Source organism: Pollachius pollachius, assembly GCF_949987615.1.
Source record: "Pollachius pollachius genome assembly, chromosome: 10".
In the NCBI taxonomy this organism is placed as follows: Eukaryota; Metazoa; Chordata; class Actinopteri; order Gadiformes; family Gadidae; genus Pollachius; species Pollachius pollachius.
In genome coordinates, this window is record NC_136943.1 from 9,175,705 (window position 1) to 9,195,631 (window position 19,927).

General features: G+C 42.1%; 1 protein-coding gene across 1 annotated transcript; it reads left to right on the forward strand.

The window, feature by feature from the left end:
- The first annotated feature begins 6,374 nt into the window (after positions 1–6,374).
- Positions 6,375–19,551, forward strand: adgrg4a (adhesion G protein-coupled receptor G4a). The gene is made up of 30 exons (XM_079744720.1): positions 6,375–6,670; positions 6,799–6,875; positions 7,213–7,851; positions 8,536–8,633; positions 8,743–8,801; positions 9,061–9,115; positions 9,370–9,407; positions 9,676–9,824; positions 10,181–10,237; positions 10,369–10,422; positions 10,618–10,686; positions 11,026–11,111; positions 11,202–11,269; positions 11,365–11,392; positions 11,567–11,589; positions 11,754–11,896; positions 12,138–12,267; positions 13,029–13,135; positions 13,936–14,164; positions 14,290–14,455; positions 14,672–14,818; positions 15,169–15,306; positions 15,408–15,453; positions 15,752–15,855; positions 15,935–16,056; positions 16,570–16,838; positions 17,347–17,443; positions 17,708–17,994; positions 18,393–18,494; positions 18,882–19,551. Exons 2-30 carry the CDS (start codon positions 6,806–6,808, stop codon positions 19,112–19,114), a joined length of 3,813 nt encoding a protein of 1,270 aa, XP_079600846.1. The 5' UTR covers positions 6,375–6,670; positions 6,799–6,805; the 3' UTR covers positions 19,115–19,551.
- Positions 19,552–19,927: the final 376 nt, after the last annotated feature.

Below are 19,927 nucleotides of genomic sequence, written 5' to 3' on the forward strand. Positions count from 1 at the left end.
AACAGGAAGAAGTAACATCACACGAAGGGGTTTGGTTGCACAATGGCCTCAATTTCACAGAATTTCCCAGTGTCTTATTTAATGCTTACCTAATGCAATAATCAATATTTCAATGGAATTTGAATGGGGGAAGCATATGACCCCTAATAACATAAAATCCATAGACATGGGGTGATACAGTGTTCAGCTTTATGGTGGTCAATTCCTTTTTTGCTGTAAGCACTCCATAAAAAGAGACATAGACCTTTATTATTGAACATTATATTTGCATAGCTTTCAACGGTAAAGACATATTGTTTTTATTTATATTATTTAAACTTAAACTATGCATCCATTTTTTTTTTTACTTTAAACCATTTAAACGCTAAACAGATTATTTAATTAATACGTCAATGAATGATGAATGAATGAATCAATAACAACTCTTTCTTTTGTAAGTTATTGTGGTTGTTGTACTATTCACTTATTCATTACGGCCTGGTGTATCCTAGCAACGACCCCTGGGCAGGGTAGGAGTGCTGCAGCCTGAGCCAGTTGGGGCAGCAGTATATAGGTGGAGGCACGGAGGTAATGGAAAAGGTCTGGGAAGCTATGGAGGTGGGCCAGGATTTGAGGGGGGACTCCAAGGGAACGAGCGAACCTCCGCAAGGCACTGCCCCGATGGTCTGCGGAGCCCAGCAGCAGGGACATGTCCTCGATTGCGTCGTAGTCCAGCAAGTCGATGCTCTGACCTATAGAAGAGCAGGACACACAACACGACCAATGGGAAGAGTAGGTTTGAGAATTGATTTCTTTAACAAACCCATTCACCGACAAGAGTAAAATCAGGCCTACATTCGTGTAGCACTTTTTTAAGGATTCAAAGACAAAATAATATTATAACATTTATAGTTAAACCAATTTGAATGAATATAATGTCCCATGAAATATGAATAATGACTTTAACAGTGAAACATTGGAAGTGTTCATAAAAAGGTGAAATTTAATCGAGGGTTGTAAGGGATATGGGGAAAGCTGCCCCAAGCATATATCAAGATGGAAAAAGCCCTCTCAGCCAAGGTTTATTGTTTCATGAGTTGTGTGATCGTTTTTTACACCGTTTTTTTAAACTCCATTGCCCTTTTCCATTTGTGGTAAGTTCTGTTTGCTGAGACATGATCTTGAATCCAAAGGGTGTAACTTGTTATTCGTTTACATGTCCTGAACATGCTCTGACATGAAGACAGACTTACCTTGAGCTGTGTCCCATATTGTCTGCAGGTGTTGCTCCATCTAATATTTAGATAGGGAAGAAGCAGCCTGGTAAGGACCTCTCTGTGCCACAGTCACATGATACTTCTGATCAAATATGCTCTTCCGACAAAGGAAACTAACTTATAACTGCACTGTGCACATTTCTAACTCCAATGATCAAACAGGCATTATGAGTATGTATAATACAACTAAATTTTGGAATAAATATAGGTTTATTAAATGGATTCAAATGAAAAAATCAATCAAATATTGAAAATGGGAGGAAGGCCAAAATCTTAGCCAAAATATATGCTGGCTTCTTTATGATTAAGGAGATGAGTGCTTAACTTCACAAGAGAGTTGACATAGAGAAAACCCTGTTTACTTATGTTCATGACATTTTACATTTTAATAATGTCAACTTTAAAGACCTAAGATTTATTCAGCATTCATGTTGAATGAAGGCTTTTATCTCAGAAATTATACATATATGATCAGTTGCAGTGTTTGGCATGGAAAGGGCTGTTTAAATGCAGATTGATCTGATTGATTGACATGACCTGCTGTGTGGAGTAACTGCTGTCTGGTCCTGTTTCTCCACACAGACCGTTCTCTGACCGTCCAGAGGGCTTGATATTAGTGGTCACGTTGATGACAATAGAAGCAGGAGGGACCTCGTTATCCCTGCTCGATGGCATCAGTTCGCTAGTTAGGGACAGAACATATTGTTGGTTAATTAATGTTTTATGAATTATGGTGAGAATAGTGAGAATAATCAAATGATATAATATAAAACAATAGGTCGATATTGCAATATAATAATAATATAACAATATATGCTATGCATGAGTATAATGAATATAATATTATATTGGTATAATAGTAGAATACATATAATATAATGATAACAATGTGTTGTAATTGTAAATATTAACCATTGTCAATATGAACAGTGTAGTAACATGTGTCCCAACAAAGCCTAAAAAATAATGAAAAATCAATTAGAGTTTGTGTGTATTACAAAAGTACATGTGTACTACAGATGACTTGTGTTGAGGTCAAGCTATTCATACAACGAATTAGTGTGAGCCAAGACACCTGGGAGGAGTTGGGGGAAGAAGAGGAGGGAGAGGAGGAGCCATCAGCTCTGTGTGGGGCTCTGGTGGGTGTGTGGCCGCAGGGTGTTTGGGGCCGGCAGAGACAGCAGAAGAGGTCTGGGGAACTAATGTGACCAGACCTGATCCAGATAGGCCATCAGGCCCGAGACAGTATTTGGGCTCCTGTTCTGAAGACAAACAAATAGTGGCCTGTCCCTTAGTCGATTGTACAAACCATAAGATGATAAACACAGAGAATACGCTTTTTGTGACTTACTCAATCGCTCAACTGCCAGTAGGAATGTCCAAAGCATGAGGAGAATCAGGAACGTCGAAGCAGCTGTGGCCGAGCCAACTAGAACGACAGAAACCGTTCCAGATTGTGTCTCTTGACAATTGACAATTAATCTAACTCATGAAAATATTAAGTTTAAGAGAAAATGCGTTTTGGCTATCTTTAGACTACTCACTTGTAACTGTATATTTCTTGTAATTTCCTCCAGAGACGGTAACTGCAATATCTGCTATTTTAAAGGGAAATAGTTATTTACCTCAACATAAGAATCAAAAACCTCAAAATAAAGATTTTCTAAATGATATCACAGTAGATCATCTTTGTCTATCTCTGCCTGTTACCTTGTGCTTTAGAGTCTTGACGTTTTAAACGCAAACAACTTGTATGGGTGGCAAGTTTATTACAAGGGACACAGGAAGGGTCAACCTGCCCCCTCATACTCCTGATCTCATAGTATCTGCAATACACATGCGACGTTACATAGTTTAACCTTCATTTAGCCTTTCTCACATAGACCAGTTCAGTCTATCTATAATCAGTTTGGATAGACACTAACCCGGGAAGGCAGTGTCCACACTGAGCGTTGTTAAAGGCGTTGCACGTCGTCCTCTGCTGGCGGTTCAGCAGAATGCACTGGGTGCAGCGGATACATGGGGCCATCCCCGCGGCCGCACTGAAGTATCCCCTCCCACACGCAACACAGAGCGCCGTGCCCCCATCTCCAAAACCACAGTCCTGGCACCAGAGAAGAACGAATAGCCAAAGACATGATGAGTATAGGTAAGCAGACAGGCATACTATGTAGGCTACTGCTATGGTCGTCGTGGCAAGGTCCTAACTCAGTCTACTAATAAATGACAAACTAACAAACTAACTAAGTTACTAATTATCAACTAATAGTGTTACTTACTAACCAGCAAACAACTTATGAACTAACTAACTAACAACTTACCAACTAATACCTGACTAACAACGAACTAACAAATTTACTTACTAATAACTGACTAACTGACTAACCAACTAACTAACTAACTAACTAACTAACTAACTAACTAACTAACTAACTAACTAACTAACTAGCTAACTAGCTAACTAACTAACTAACTAACTAACTAACTAACTAACTAACTAACTAACTAACTAACTAACAAACTAACTAACTAACTAACTAACTTCCCATCCCCCAGACCGTACCTCTGACAGCTGTTGTCCCGGACCACATACAGGACAGGCAGCACAGGTGCCGTTAGGCTGGAGGAACTGTGTTTGATCACAGCTAGACTCCGACCGGCCCATCGACAACCATATCTATGGAGGCACACATGCAGGGCGACGTTCATGTGTGCACCCAAACACAGGCCAAAGAAGCAGGTAAACACGGCGGGACGCTGCAGACTTAATGACCATCACGTCACGATAGAGACCCACCGTGAACAGAACAGCAGCGTAGACACCCCTCTCCATTGGTGGACTTTACTGTATGATATATTCCATAGATATCATAACACAGATGTGTCCATCATATGCCTTTGGGATTAGAAAGGCATGTTTAAAGGCTGATTCATCCTCTACATTGAAGCGTGATGAATAATGTGATAAATGATTCTTCTTTCATGCAATGTTACAAAGGAATTTAAAAGGCGATCTTCCTTCAGTCCCAATGTCTATGGCATTTCTAACACTGCAATACATGATATCCCTTGGTGATCTTACCTTGTTTCAAAACATCCATCCAAATCACTCAGAGGTTTTTTTCAAAACACAATGATGCAATTTTAGACTAGAGTCTTTCGACTCTGATTTTTTGTAGTTTCAAGTCCTTCTTCCTTCTTCCTGAGTCCTGAGTGCTGCACGAGCAGACAGAATCCGCTCCCTCAAATGCATCCACATGATGCGGTGGGAAAGACTTCCAGGGAATCCCCATAGCCCTGGGTCCTGCTACGTCACTGAGCTCTGTGGCTCTGGGCAGAACCCCCCGCGGCTGGGGGTTCTGCCCCGAGCCAGCTCCCACCTGGCATTCTCATGTTCCCTCTGAACAGCCCCCTGAGTTTGAACCGCTGGGAGAAGAGGGAGGGAAAGCCACTGAGGAATGCAGTCTATGAATGAGCTCCTTGTAAATACCTAGGGTAGATGATGGTACCCTCTACATCTGTGCCTCTCTTTCACCTGTTTATCCATAGTGTGTTTGTCTGTGTGAGCATGTTGGCGTGGGTGTGTGTGTGTGTGTGTGTGTGTGTGTGTGTGTGTGTGTGTGTGTGTGTGTGTGTGTGTGTGTGTGTGTGTGTGTGTGAGAGAGAGAGAGAATATTAAAGGGTGTGTGACTCCCAGTAGGTTCTGGGGTTACACCTGAATGTCCAAAGTCTAATTGTAGGCATTCTTGAGCAAGCTACCTTGCCCCTACCTGCTCATTGATGACCTGTATCTACAGAGAAAGAGAAATCAAAAGAAATAGGAAATAAAAATGTTAATAAATGTGTTGGTTATTCAGCACCTCTTAGTAGCAGCACAGAACCACAGAATAAGGAACAGCACAGTTTTAGTAATTTATCACCAGAGAAGCAAATTACCTTTGTTTGGACAGTTATCAGTACGATTTGAAATATGAGTGCCTTCTTAGATATATCAGAATTCATATGGACACAAATACATAGGTATGGAGCGCAGAGAAACTAGAGAGGTCCCCATACTTCCCTAAGCCAAGACCTAACCCTGATCTCGCTCCTGGCTGGACTCCCTGCCTCTGCGATTAAACCCTTGCAGCGCATCCAGAATGCGGCAGCGCGCCTCGTGTTCAACCTACCAAAGTTCTCACATGTAACTCCCCTCTTCCGAGACCTCCACTGGCTCCCTGTAATAGCTCGCATCAGATTCAAGATGATGGTACTGGCATACAAGGCAGTCGATGGAACTGCCCCTGCCTACCTCCAAGCATTAGTAAAGCCACACACCCCAGCTCGATCCCTCCGCTCAACTACCTCAGCTGGACGTCTGGTACCGCAATCGCTAAGAGCAAGCAAAGGTCGATCAGCAAAGTCACAACTTTTCTCTGTTTTGGGACCTCAGTGGTGGAACGTGCTCCCTACCGATGTCAGGACCGCAGAGTCGCTCACCAGCTTCCGCAAAAGACTCAAAACTCACCTGTTCAGAGTTCATCTCGACTCTGCATAGAAACCAATGCACAGCCACCATTGAATGTTGTACGTCCTGGCACTTGTACATTGCACTTATTCAAGGTGCTTAATTGTGTAGCATCTACAGTAGCTGCTATCGTTGCTTTACACAGGGAATGGGTTAGCCTAGCGATTGTAATACTTGCACTTGGTTCTATGAACATCTTTACTGTACCGACAGCGATATATTGTTTCACTTCTTATGACAATGTACTTATTGTAACAAATGCACTTATTGTAAGTCGCTTTGGATAAAAGCGTCTACTAAATTCCCTAAATGTAAATGTAATGATCAGGGAAAGATAGCCGTTTTCACACATGAGAGAGAGTCAAGAGCTGCAATCAAATATTCAAATTACAAATGCAAAGCATTTCAGTGGAGAAGATAAATTGGAAATGTGTGTGCTTATCTATAGTAAAGTGTGTATGTCACAATGGAGCACAACATTGAACACAACAGTAACTCAATACTTCCTTTTTTTAGGCATGTGCCCTAAATCAAATTATGAGAAATAGGAACTTGGCTAACAGGATGCCAACACACGCCCAACGGTTTAATGTAATGATACAAGACAACGGTTCATAGTGCTATTATAAAAATATTCATATTGAAGGTATTTACTTTCTTAAATGACATGTATATGACTGGAGGCAGAGTTTAACCATTATGGGCTAAATCAGCGGCGTTTATTACCAGTGATTAATGAGTAACTCAAGGTACAAAAGGAGAGGGTGCAATGGTCTGTTTCTGGAGAATGGAACTGAATCTGAGGAGGAGACATGTGTTTTTTTAGAACAAGCCTCTAACAGTGTTTTGCTCACTTGCTAGAGATTATTTTTTTACAGATTCATTCAGATTTAGAGGAAACACACTGGTGAGTAGATATGGATTTGATCGTATAACCGAACTGAGGGACTCCTTAAGGAAGCTTTGTTGGATAAATAACTCTTTCAAGCTTATGGCGTGTTTAAGGCAAATGTTATTTTGTTATGTGCATTCCAGGCTGGTCATGGCCAGAAGTCCACCCATCATAATGCTTTGGCTGTGGTTGCAGTCTTCTATGTATCTTCAGGGTTCAAGTATGCCTTTTAAAGTCGTTGATAACATCTGACACTACAAAAACACAACTTTCAAAGTATTTCACTCTGTAGTATTGTTTCAAATTCATTGTTTCTGATATCATGATGAGGAGAGTCAAAAACAATTTCCTATAGTTTCCTAAAAAGTTATAGATTTGGACCCAGTTTCCGGTCCACTGATAGACTATCCACTGTTTGCCTAATATTTAACATAATTTACTTCACTCCTGTGTGTGTGTGTGTGTGTGTGTGTGTGTGTGTGTGTGTGTGTGTGTGTGTGTGTGTGTGTGTGTGTGTGTGTGTGTGTGTGTGTGTGTGTGTGTGTGCACGTGTAAAGTCATTCATGGGAACCCCAGTCTGTGGGGAAAGAAGGCTGCGTTCCATATCAAGCCGTGCATGTGGCAGCTGGACCCAGGGCTGTCTGTGCCGGAGCTGGAGGAGCTGAGTGTGTGCGTTTTGCTACGCCTCACAGTGATAACCAAATGGACCGCCTTCGCCTACAAAGCCCCCGGGAACCTGGCGGTCGAGCTGGGACTGGAAGGAGACGACAAACACATCACGGCGGTGCTGTTTGGAGCCAGATGGCCCCTGAACGAATCGCTGTCGTCCAAAGACTGGCAGTCTGTGTGTTTGACCTGGTCAGCCACGAGCCGGCACCTTCGACTCTACGTCAATGGGACCAGGCGTCTGGATGTGGCCGTGAACTCCCCCGTGTCTGGGCGGCTGGCTCCCAACGGAACCCTGACCCTGGGTGGGCCTCACTCGGTGGACGAGAACGGCACGGTGTGGCTGGAGGACGGGAAGACCCTCATGGGGGACATCGGCCTGTTCAGGATGTGGGCCAGAGAATGGCCAGCTGGGGAGATGATGCAGCTGGGCTGTGTGGAGGGAGACGTGGTGAGCTGGGACGACAGACACTGGAATCACCAGTCACCCAGCAGCTGTCCTCCCAAAGCGGACACCAGCCTGAAATGTGGTGAGCGTCGTTTTACCCTTATTGTGTCATTGTGTTGTTCTCCGTGTGAAAGCTGAGGTAAATAACGTTCAAGAGTTGGAAAGAGAGAGAGAGAGCAGAAAAAAGACCGTAAGAGAGCAAGATTTTGAAACTAAGCAACAAAATTGAGAAAGGCATTGAGAAAGTTTTGCCTTTCACATGGGTGGTTTCTCCACCACTCAGGGAGGACATGTGCTGATATACTGTAGGCTGGGAACGGTCTAAACTCTAAATTGTTTTATACAGAGACAGACGCAGTCAACTAGATACTGATATTCCCACAGAGAATTTCATTGAGTAATAGCTGACAGATTGCTATGCCATTTCTAACAAATTACAGTGAAATAATAGTTCTTAAATCTAATGGTCAGCACCTTTACCATTGCTTTGTTAAATCAAATCGAAGATTTATGAAAAACAAGGAGGAGTATTGACTATGCTTTACTAAAGTGGTTGCTGTTAAGGAAGGCATGAGGTCATTTTTGTATTGAGGAACTACAGGGGAAAGATGTTGAACTCAAATGTCACAGCCCCATTGTGATATACTGTATGTGACCGAGTAAAGTAAACAAAGTTTTGTTTCTCCAGGAACAATGGTTGTGGATATCTATCTAAAGAATTGCCAACTTGATGTTTTTTACTTTCTTTCCTACCATTTATTTTCAGAGTGGTCGAGCTACGAAATTAAAATGTGGGCTTATATCAAACACTCCAACACATCTGATACAACCAAGAGCAGCCTGGAAACAATCACAAGTTTATGGGTATGGAGACCTTACCCTGTACATGGCTTCCATGAAGGCCTGCAGTTATAGGCTGAAACTTTATTTCTGATTTATCTATTATCATTTATATTATTATTTTTCTCATTAGATGGAAAGCATCTTCCCGCTGAACTTTTCTGTTCAGAACGTGTCAGTGCTCTCTCAAAGGTAAGTGAACTCTAATCAAAGGTCATTAAAAGGGTTGTCAACTCCAGACATTTCTTGAGATAAAATCTTGGTTTTATCTAGCGCTTTTAAGTTTGTTTGTTTGTTACCGCATATGCATGCGCTTGTGCTCATTTACGCTTCAGACCAATAAGAGGATGTTCTTTGTCTGTGATGTCGTAGTTCTTATCTACAAATTACAGGTGAACTGGGTTGAGCACGTCACTGGATCTAATCTCTTGTTATTTGTGTTCCCATACAGCCGGCGGTGTCTTGCAGGCAATAACCCTGCTGCTCTATACATACAACACCCTAAGGTAAATCATGATGAAGAGGCACGTTTGAGTTTCCATAAGGAAAAGACAGCAGTATATCACAACACATGATAAAGGAGTGTTCTAGCATTGGGAGTTGGTTGGATACCTCATCATACGACTGTTGCTTTTCAATACCGGTTAAAAATTGAAAACATTTCAAGTTCAAGGTTACAATCTAAATTTATGCTCAAAAGTTACAAACCAAAAACAAAGTATTATTTTTCTCATTAAATCATTATTTTCTTCCAACCCAGAAATCAAAAGGATTTGGGACCTTCACCTTTGATTACTGGTAAGATAGAAACGTTGCATTCTTAGCAAAATGTATATCCTTGGATGTGATATGAAAACACAGACATTGGCGTGCACATCAAGCATGTTACATTCATGTTCAGTCTATTTAATTAATTTCTATTATACATGTGTATTTTTTCTATAGTCTGATCTAGAGTGCCCCACTACATCACAGTATTTTATGAATGTGTTTCCTTAATGTAGCTTTCTAGTTATTAGTTCAGATCTCATCCATGTTCCTTCACATTCCTGCTGTGTGTCTACAGCTTCTTCTCTAAGGTGTTTGTGAGTGTTAGTCCCAAGACGAGTGTTGAGTCGGTGCAGGCTGACATCATGATGAAACTGAAACCAGAGTACTACTATGACTCCCTTACCCTGAGGACGGATATCCATAAGCTAAGCATACGACCAGTCGGTGGGTATATAATGCATAGCAAATTCTGATACATACAAAGTACACACACACACTCACATAGACAAATACTCCCGGACACACACAGAAGTCAAGTACACAGATACATTCAAAGTACAGACACACACACACGCACACACACACACACACACACACACACACACACACACACACACACACACACACACACACACACACACTCCCTAACATACACACACTCTGCCCCCCCCCCCCCCCCCACACACACACACACACACAAACACACACCCCCTCACACACATACACATTCACACAATGGATCAGAACGCATGTGCACATCATTTCATTATTAAACATAAATGAACACAATTATTTTTCAGCGCCGTTGTACACAATGACAAAGCCACCACCTATAGTCTCAGAATCACCCAAACCAGGTCAGCCAACGGTTTTCAACATACCATTACTTTGAATCATTCATAAGCTGGTTCATCTAGGCAACAAACTATCTGCAACATCACTAAAACTCTTTTGTTTTTGAACAATCCTCTTTGATTGAATCTAACAGCAACTGACACAACCCTCAGCTTCCCAACAATGAGTACAGACTCCACCACAGAAGGTAAAACCACAACATAACCATGCAACATAAGGTCCTTAACAAACAATGTTCATACTGTATTACAGTAGACTCTTGAGATCATTTACAAAATTATTTACAAAATTATACTGTGGCATGTTTTATGTTTTCAACCTCTTTTTCTTTCTTCTTAAATGGTATTTTCAGCAACCAGTAATCTTTTCTTTCAATCCACAGCTACAAAGTCAACCCAGCAATATCCTTCCAGTCCTACAACAACCAAAGTGCCGCTCAACAACACTGTTGGTGAGTACATGACATTCCCCTTAGTATGTGTGTGTGTGTGTGTGTGTGTGTGTGTGTGTGTGTGTCTTGTTTGGTTTCAGTGGATGGCATGCTGGTTTGCTTAGAATTGTTAACTATTCAGTTAACTATTCACTCATCAAGTGACCTAGAGTATATTAAGACCCAGGTCTTTCAAGAGAAGGTTAGGGGTTAGGTGATCTCCGTCAAGGTGGTCAAATACATTGCAGACATCGGTGATCGAACCCAAGAAAACCCATCGAAAACTGTGGCCACTAGCCAATCCTGCCACAAATATTTACTGTATTCTACCTTATGATAAGTATAATATATTTTCAACAGGCATAAAGGTTTCGTTCTTCAGAGTAAACATGACCTTGAAATTGAATGGCAACCCTACAAATCCAACAACTGTTATCGAGTGCTGGGTAAGATATCAAAAGCATGTTCTTAGCAAGTAAAAAACTAGTTAATCATTTAATATTAACCACCCCCCCTCAACGCCATTTGGATCCCAGCTGAACGAGCGCCTGGTGTTATATGGCATGAACATGCTGAACTTAAGGATAATTGGAAATCGTATCAGGTTGGTGTCAAAGCAGGTGCCATATCTGCCATACCATGCATCAAACCAATGCACTCTGTCAAATTGTTTGCTTTATTTTGCTCCCTGATCACTAGGAACATGAAACAATATGGTGTAGAACATGTGAGTGCTGAGTGGGATTTCTGAATCACATCACATGAACATGGACAATATATAAAGATTCAATGGACTTCCCTAATATATCAAAAGATAAAGCCTATAGAAAAATAATTCTCATTATTCATTCTTTGCAAGAGTAGCTAGCTTTGTGTGCTTATATTTCTCTTTATTCTTCAGATCTCCCGTCGGCTATACCAAGAGTAGGTAGCAAACCTTAACTTGTGTCCACATTTAAAGTTCTGACCTAGTATATATACATATGTATATATACTAGGTCAGAACTAAGAATATATATATATATATATATATATATATGTATATATATGAACAACCTGTGGTCACTAACCAAGAATGTCATCGACAGATATAACTGCACCTTCCATGTTCAGGGAAGTCTATCGTTGACTATCAAAGAACTGGAAACCCTCATATTACAGTCCCTGAATCAAGAGTTCAGAAACTATACTCTTTCCATTCAAACAACACAGCTGACGGTACGGTACCTTGGTAAGACATAATCCCAAACTATTTTCAGATGGAATAACTCTTTTGAAACCTTTTACATACATGTCATAGAGGAGCCGGTAAATGTTGGGCATCTTGCACATGGATGTCAGGTAGAGTGCTGGCATTGAGGCCGGGGAGCCGTTCAGCTGTGGAGGCAAGCAGCCAAACAACAAGACTATCCTGCTTCAAACAATGGAAAAAGCTTTTGGGTTGTAATGATGTCACTATGTCTGTCCCTCAGGGCCAAAGAACTGTCCAGAAGAAACTCTGAAGACCATCTACGGGGTGTATGTGTGGCCTGAGACGGTTCCTCAAAGCGAGGAAGCCATGGGCTGTCAGAGGCCTCTCCACAGGAGAGCCTCCCGGTTTTGGTGAGATAAATATGACCCTCTCTCTCGCCATTAGAATTGTCTTTGTGTTATGAATATGAATGTGAACATTGTTGAAAATAAGCCTTTTCTTAGTCTTTAGCCATTGAAGGATATTCTAGCATGGCTGGAATATTCTGGTGATAAAATCATGTAAGAGATATTCAAACAAACTCAAGGACATGTTTTGTTTGTTTGGTGTCACGTTCAACGGTTCCTGTCATCTGTGTGCTGAGCGCTAATAAAGGACAATCTGTTTCCATAGCAACAGTTGGAAAAAATATATCCCGAAATTGTTATAATCCTCTGCCTATCTGCTATCATGCCAGCCACTATGATCAGAGAAATAAAACATTGATCAAAATCGAAATCAATTTCCTCCTTGGGTAATATTAATGTAATGAAGGGTTCCATCTCTTGTGCATCATAAGCCACCGCTTATGATATTAATATTGCTCAAGACACAACAACTGAGGAATAAGGGCTATCAGTTTTATGATTGGATAATGAACCACCTGATGTGCTGATGTTTATTGGGACTGCCTTTCTTATCTTGGCTAAACGGTAAGTAAATAGGGCCCTTGACTGCTATTACAGAGAGTCACAGAGACTGTTTTAATGTAGACTATTCTTATTAGTAAAAAGCCATTACCCTAAAAGCGGATTCATGGTTATAGCAGTATCCTTATTGCATTTTCTACTGTATTCTTAACACCCTTTATTACCCTGTCTGATATCTTCCACTTTCCTACTGTTGTGTCCAGTAAATTAGATATCGACTCTGACATGACCAGCTGGGAGGATCCCGATATGACTGAATGCAAGCCCCTCATGATCATATCTGACCTGCACGACTGGAATGTCACAGCTGGTAGGAGCGTACAGACACACATGTTAACTAGGAAACCAAGGCTAGTTCATAATCCTGCATCAGCACTGCTACACAGAACTGCACCCCCGGCTTTCGTCGGTCACTGATGCTATACTGCACCCATGTTTCCACTTGTATCTGACCTGTAAGTGTAAAAGTAGGTAGCATACCTGGGAATGTCCCACCAGTTCTCTTCCATCTCCTCTGCGAAGCAGAATTTTGCCGACGTGCTGATGGAGAAGTATGAAACAGACCTCAAATGTAACTTCAGCATAGTAACAGATATATTTGCTATTCATACTATTTTCTCTCTGTTCTCAGACCTTTTGAAATAAATTGCAGACTTCAAATCCTGAAAAAGCAACGCTTAAAGCGGAAGCGACAAGCTTACTGTAATATATGTGATGTCATTGGTCCAACTTCTCTGCAAATTTCTTCAGAAACAAAGTTGACGTGCATACAGTGATTCTTTCACAACACACATATTAAGCAGCACTTTCTTATATTGCAAAATAGCAGAGCGTGCGGGTTCCTCTTTAAGTGTCTAGCCTGAGTAGAATTTATTTTTGACTTAAGATTTTAAAGTCAGAATTCTGAAATTAAAATCAGAAATCGCAAAGTGACTCTCACTGACCGGGGTAGCCGGTAGCTGAGCCATAATTCTGACTTTATTCTCAGAATTCTGACCTTAAACTCAGTACTCAAAATATATAATCACACGTGGCCCTAATTTTCTTCGTCTGTACTTTAGTGTAAATGTACATTTTATCAAGTGGTAACCCTGTCTCTTTGGATGGTAGAGAACGCGGCGGACATAGTGCAGATCCTTCAGGACCTGCTGGACGTGGAACTGGGCTCAGGCAGCGAGAGCGACGGAGAGCTCAGCGCCTCAGACATGGTGACTGTGGTGGGGAAGCTGGACGATGTCGTAGACGTCAGCATGGTCACGGCCGGCCTCTGCAATGTCATCTTCTGTATGATCTCAGATATTCTGATCTCCAGGAGTGACATGGCTCCAGTGTCTAACATGTAAGAAAACCCTTGATTAGGGTTTTATAAGATCGTGTTTTAGATCATTATTAGTAGTAGTTTTATATATTGATGATGAAATACATAAATATGATACTGATATAAAAACAAACCTGTCATTGAAGGGTGCTGAATCTCACAGAAAGAATTGGGGACAAGACAGTGTTTTCAGAGGATTTTTTTAACGTGGCCACCCCTGCAATGGCTGTGTCCATGAACAACGTGCAGCCAAAGAACTTCAGAGGAATCACCTTCTGCGTTACTTATTATGCTGCTGGTATGATCCCAGAGGTAAGTTACTTTAGAGCCACACTAATTATGCCCGTGCACACACTAGAATCCAAGAATCATTGCGGTAATTTTGTGAAGTGAGCTCAAAATTATAGCCTTATTTGAACTTAGCAATGTGATTACATTCCATGTAATTTATCAGAAATTGCCAATTAAATCGGTACACTGTTGGATTGTGACACCCTCTTGGATTGTCAACTCTTTTGTTTCTCATAGCTCATGGTCAACGAGAGCTTTGCTGAAGCAATCCCAGGCACGGTTGCGTCTATCACCCTGCCAGCTGAGCTCCAAGATCAACTCGCAGCGGACGGAAACAAAACCAGAATTCAGTTCCAGTTCTATGGAGTACAAGACCTCTTCAATGTAAATGCACATGCATGCAGGCATGCCACACACGCACGCAAGCGCGCGCACACATGCACACACACACACACACACACACACACACACACACACACACACACACACACACACACACACACACACACACACACAAACACGAGACGTCGACACACGTTGACATTGAGAAGGTTTATAATGGCAGCCCTTCTATTTTAGTGTGAACTGTTTTCTTGTTTTTCCTTCCTTTCCATTCTTCCTTTCCTCCTGTCTTTCTTTCCTTCTCTCTTTTTAGTCGAACACTTCAAAGTATAACATGCGCACCATTTCACCTTTACTCAAGTCAAATTAAATTATTTCATTATTTCACAAAGGACACAGACATTGTCATCAAAGCAGAGGGTAAATGGACTCTCAACAGCTATGTAATTTCGGCCAGCATCAACAACAGAACAGTGAGCAACCTCACACAGAGTGTTGAGGTGACCCTCAGCAACAACAGAGCCATGCAGGTGATAAGTGGTCGCCCTCATCAATGGGCTCATCAGCTTTTGGAGCAGGTTTTGTATTTTGAATGAATGCCCACCATTCTCTTGGTTTTCTCTCCAAATAGGAACATGAGAAGGTGATGTGCGTCTTCTGGGACTTTGGTGATAATGGTGCGTTTCTCTCTCGCTTTAAGGTTGATTTGCTTAAAGGTGATGTCTGTAAGATTTGAGAGTTTTGAAGAGAGGGAGTAAAAAAAGAGCAGAAAATAATGAAATTTATTTGTGTGCTAGTATTGATGATAAACAAAATAAGTAAATGTTTTGTGCTTTTGTTCGATACTAAATTTTGTTTAAAAGACAATGCTAATATTTCCTGCGAAACTTGTTTCTGTAGTTAATTCATATTTGGTAAATGTGTAAAAGCATTTGGTTATTCAAATTCTGCTCCTGTGCGTGTCTGTATGTGCAGAGGGTCAAGGTGGTTGGAACAGCCAGGGGTGTGAGACTCGTGCTATATCTGCTAATGAGACAAGCTGTTTCTGCGATCACCTCACAAGCTTTGCTGTGCTTTTGGTGAGTCACAAAATGGTAAAGGAGGGGTTTTTTTTGAAGTATGAGAAGACAAGGTGATACTATTTGTGTACTCTTCCAGGACATATCCAGGGCCCCCATGGGTGAGAAAGACCGTGAGATTCTGACGCTGATTTCGTATCTGGGGTGTGGTATATCCTCCATCTTCCTGGGCATCACCCTTATGACTTACTTGATCTTTGGGTGAGTTCATTGCAATGCTAACTCCTCACAATTAACAGGAGTTCTACGCAAATGATCCACTTCAATCACTGTGAATCACCCCTTACTTTCCTTCTTTACTTATTTCTTTCTTTCATTCTTTCTCTCATTGCTTGTTTCTTTATCTCCTTGTCTTTGTTGCATTCTTTCGTTCTTCGCCGTCTCTATCTCAATGATAGAACACAGAACGCACACATCACTCCAACAAGAAAGGACCACCTCATATAATCGTCAACTACGTTATTTAACAGACACATTTATTCCATTTGAATAAATTAAATGCAATTCGTTAGGAACTTTCGCAAAAGGCCACCGTGCATTTGAAACACTTGCGACGGCCAACACACAAGTACAACGCAACAACCACGTGCATGTTAGAAGTATAAAATAAAGATCAAGATGAAGACCTATGCCACTCACTCCTTCACCCCCCCCCCCCCCCCCCCCCCCCCCCCCCCCCCCCCCCCCCCCCTCTCTCTCTCTCTCCCCCTATAGAAAACTGCGTCGGGATTACCCGTCCAAGATTCTGATCAACCTATCGGCTGCCCTGCTGGCCCTGAACCTGTTGTACCTGCTCAACACCTGGATGTCGTCCTTTACCAGCTACGGCCTCTGCATCCTGACCGCCGTGCTCATGCACTTCTTCCTGCTGGCGTCCTTCACCTGGATGGGGCTGGAGGCGCTGCACATGTACTTTGCCCTCATCAAGGTCTTCAACGCATACGTGCGGTCCTACATCCTCAAACTCTGCGTGGTGGGCTGGGGTAAGCACCGCGAGGCTTTAGGTGGAACACGGCGCTTTTTGAGTTGGTCTCCTTTTGCTCTTCGTCGTTTCGCCTTTCCTACGATGATTTTTTTTCCGTTGTGGATATTACCTTTTGTTTGTTTGAATTAGAATTGATGATGTTCAAAGTTCAAAGTTCAAATCCCGCTTTATTGTCAATTCCAACAATTGTGCAAGACAAATAGAGGAACCGAAATTGTGTCTCTCACCCACAGTGCATTAAGTATAAAAGGATAAAATGAGGTCAATTGAAATAAAATAAGTAATATTTATAATAAATAAATTCTAAATAGTGTAAAATGGTTCTGAATATTGCAAAGGTAGGCAAAACAAAACAGTATATATAAATAAATGCTTCTAATGTGATGAGGAAGAGAGGATGGGTTGTACTATTCATATTTGATACGTATGTATATTTTAGTTAGGAATCCACATCCCTATTCAACAGCATAAATAAGCCTAATAAAAGTTGTTTCTTGCGTCTGCAGGTGTTCCCCTGATCATAGTAGGAGTGGTGTTGGCCACTGATGTAGACGCCTATGGCAGCAATATAACTTCAGCAGCAGATGAAACGTCTGAACCATTGTAAGAATCTACTGTATACACCATAACCCCAAGGTCTCGCTTATTTACAAGAAGATAATACACCAAAATGTCAATAAAAACAAGGTTAATGCGCTATTGATAAACCTGAAAACAATCAAACTTGTTACCTCCAACTCCACCTCCTCTACTTCCTCCACCCCCTCTACCTCCTGTTCCACCTCCCGCTCCTCCTCCTCTTCCTCCTCTTCCTCCTCCACCACTCCCACCTCCTCCTCCGCCAACCCCACCTCCTCCTCCTGGCAGCTGCTGGATCCAGAGCAACGTGCACTTCTACGTGACGGTGGCGGGCTTCATCCTGCTCATCCTGCTGGGGAACACCGGTGTGTTCCTGGTGGTGCTGATCCAGATCAGACGCATGCGCACCAACAAGCCGCTGGGGAAGCCGGCCACGGGCGGCTCCATGCAGGACCTGCGGGCCGCCGCCAGCCTCACCTTCCTGCTGGGCCTCACCTGGCTCTCGGCCTTCTTCGCCGCGGGGCCGGGCAGGATGGTGATGCTCTACCTGTTCTGTATCCTCAACAGTCTGCAGGGTGAGGAGATGCTGCGTCTGCGTCTCAGGATGTTTTATGATGTTGTTCTTGTTCTGTGGTAGAGTAACACCTTTTGTTCCCATGTGGTGAATGGTTTTGTTTTGAATGGTAGTGTTTTTTTATGCTTGAGTCTGATTTATGTGTGTTCAATAACAAAGGCTACCTCACCAAGTACATGTGTATACAATATACAGTCACATTTTCATCACTATTTAAAAAACGTTATACAAATGGACACATTTCTCATGTTTAGCATCTTGAAAAATAGGATGACTCGATAATCAATGTTAATAGCGAATAAAAGATCTGAATTAAATAAAAGTGGACATAAAATAGAACACTATGATCTATGATTTTAATAATATGAACCACCAATTTATTTCTCATTGTGTTCCCAGGCTTCTTTATCTTTGTGTTCCACTGTCTGACGAAGGAGAACGTGAGGAAACAGTGGAGAAAACATTTGACCTTTGACCGATTCAAGCCCAGTGACTTCTCAGGTACTTACTGTGAGGGTCTGGTTTGGCTCTGTGTGTAGGTGTGTGCGTGTGTGCGTGCACACCTGAGTGTGTGTGTGTGTGTGTGTGTGTGCGGTGGCTGTGTGACAAATGAATAGCGTCTGCGTCGTAATATGACTCCATCATGTTCATCGAGGTAATAAATCATCGATAAACTAGCCTCATCAATTTGGGACGTCACGGTAACAAGGAGATTGTTGATACTTTAGTCTCTGGAACTCCACTTCTAATCATTCCGATATTGATTATCCATTCTTTTTTTCTATCCATGTATCGTCAGTGTTATATTATTTTTTTTAAGGTTTTAAAAAGGTGCTGAACAAAGAAAGTATGTTATTTAATATTCTATCGTTATGTTCCACCCTCTAGACTGGAGTCGCTCCAGCGGCCGGCCCAAACAGAAACCCCACGCCCACTCGCACTCCATGGGGTCAGTGGACACCTCGTCCATCATCAAGGCCTCAGAGTCCTCCAGCACCGCGGGGCCCCTGGCCAGCCACCCCGCGAGGGAGGGAGCCCGACCCCCTCTGCAGGTGGCTCAACCCCCCAGCACTCCCAACAACATGAAGACCAACACCTCCGTGGCCTGGTCTAAACAGTAGTGTGGCCTGATGGCAAAGAACCGACATGACGGCCATGATACCGAGGTGACTAAAGGGGGGCCGGATCGATCACTTCATGGAACACACAGAGAAACTTTACCGTACCTACTTCATCGATGGCTAGGCAACGGCAGAAATAATGCTGAGGTCGAGGTTTTAAGTTATTTGCTTTTACATGTACATTAGTAAAAATCCTATAAAGTAAGGTTACTGAGACGATTTAAGCGCCTGCTATTTTGAGCGCTTAACCGCTTTTTATGCCGAACAGAGGCAGTTATACAGTTTCACAGATATTTGGTTTATTCATTTTAAAGCTATATTTGTTATTTTTCGATGTATATATGTGTCTTTGCTGGAAAAAAATAGTTTTCGATCATATTAATGTCTGATCTGTATAAAGGTTTTTTTACTGGCAAAAATTAAAGTTTTCGATCATATTAATGTCTGATCTGTATAAAGGTTTTTTCTCAAATTTTGTGGGCCACAGCCATTACCCAAGCCTTCACAACAGAATTTCAGAATAATTCCAGTGGAAATGTGACACAACCTGAGCTGCAGCATCAATATAGTCTATGTGGGAGGAGCCACACTTTTACATTAAAGGGGACATATTATACCACCAGGTGTGAGTGTGATTAGCCTTACAAGCCGTTTCGAAAATCTGCCCCATATGACATCACTAGTGGGCGTGTCCACCTAGATCTGTGCTGGATAGATGAGCAACGTCAGGGTAGGCTGGTAGACTGATCGATTCAGCACAGATCTAGGTGGACACGCCCACTAGTGATGTCATATGGGGCAGATTTTCGAAAC

Excerpts from the sequence above, each read along its gene's own strand:
- adgrg4a (XM_079744720.1), top strand. The coding sequence starts at position 6,806 with ATGGCCAGAAGTCCACCCATCATAATGCTTTGGCTGTGGTTGCAGTCT. Across the intron at positions 10,238-10,368 it reads CTCAGAATCACCCAAACCAG|CAACTGACACAACCCTCAGC; the intron begins GTCAGCCAACGG and ends TGAATCTAACAG. Across the intron at positions 11,270-11,364 it reads ATAATTGGAAATCGTATCAG|GAACATGAAACAATATGGTG; the intron begins GTTGGTGTCAAA and ends CCTGATCACTAG.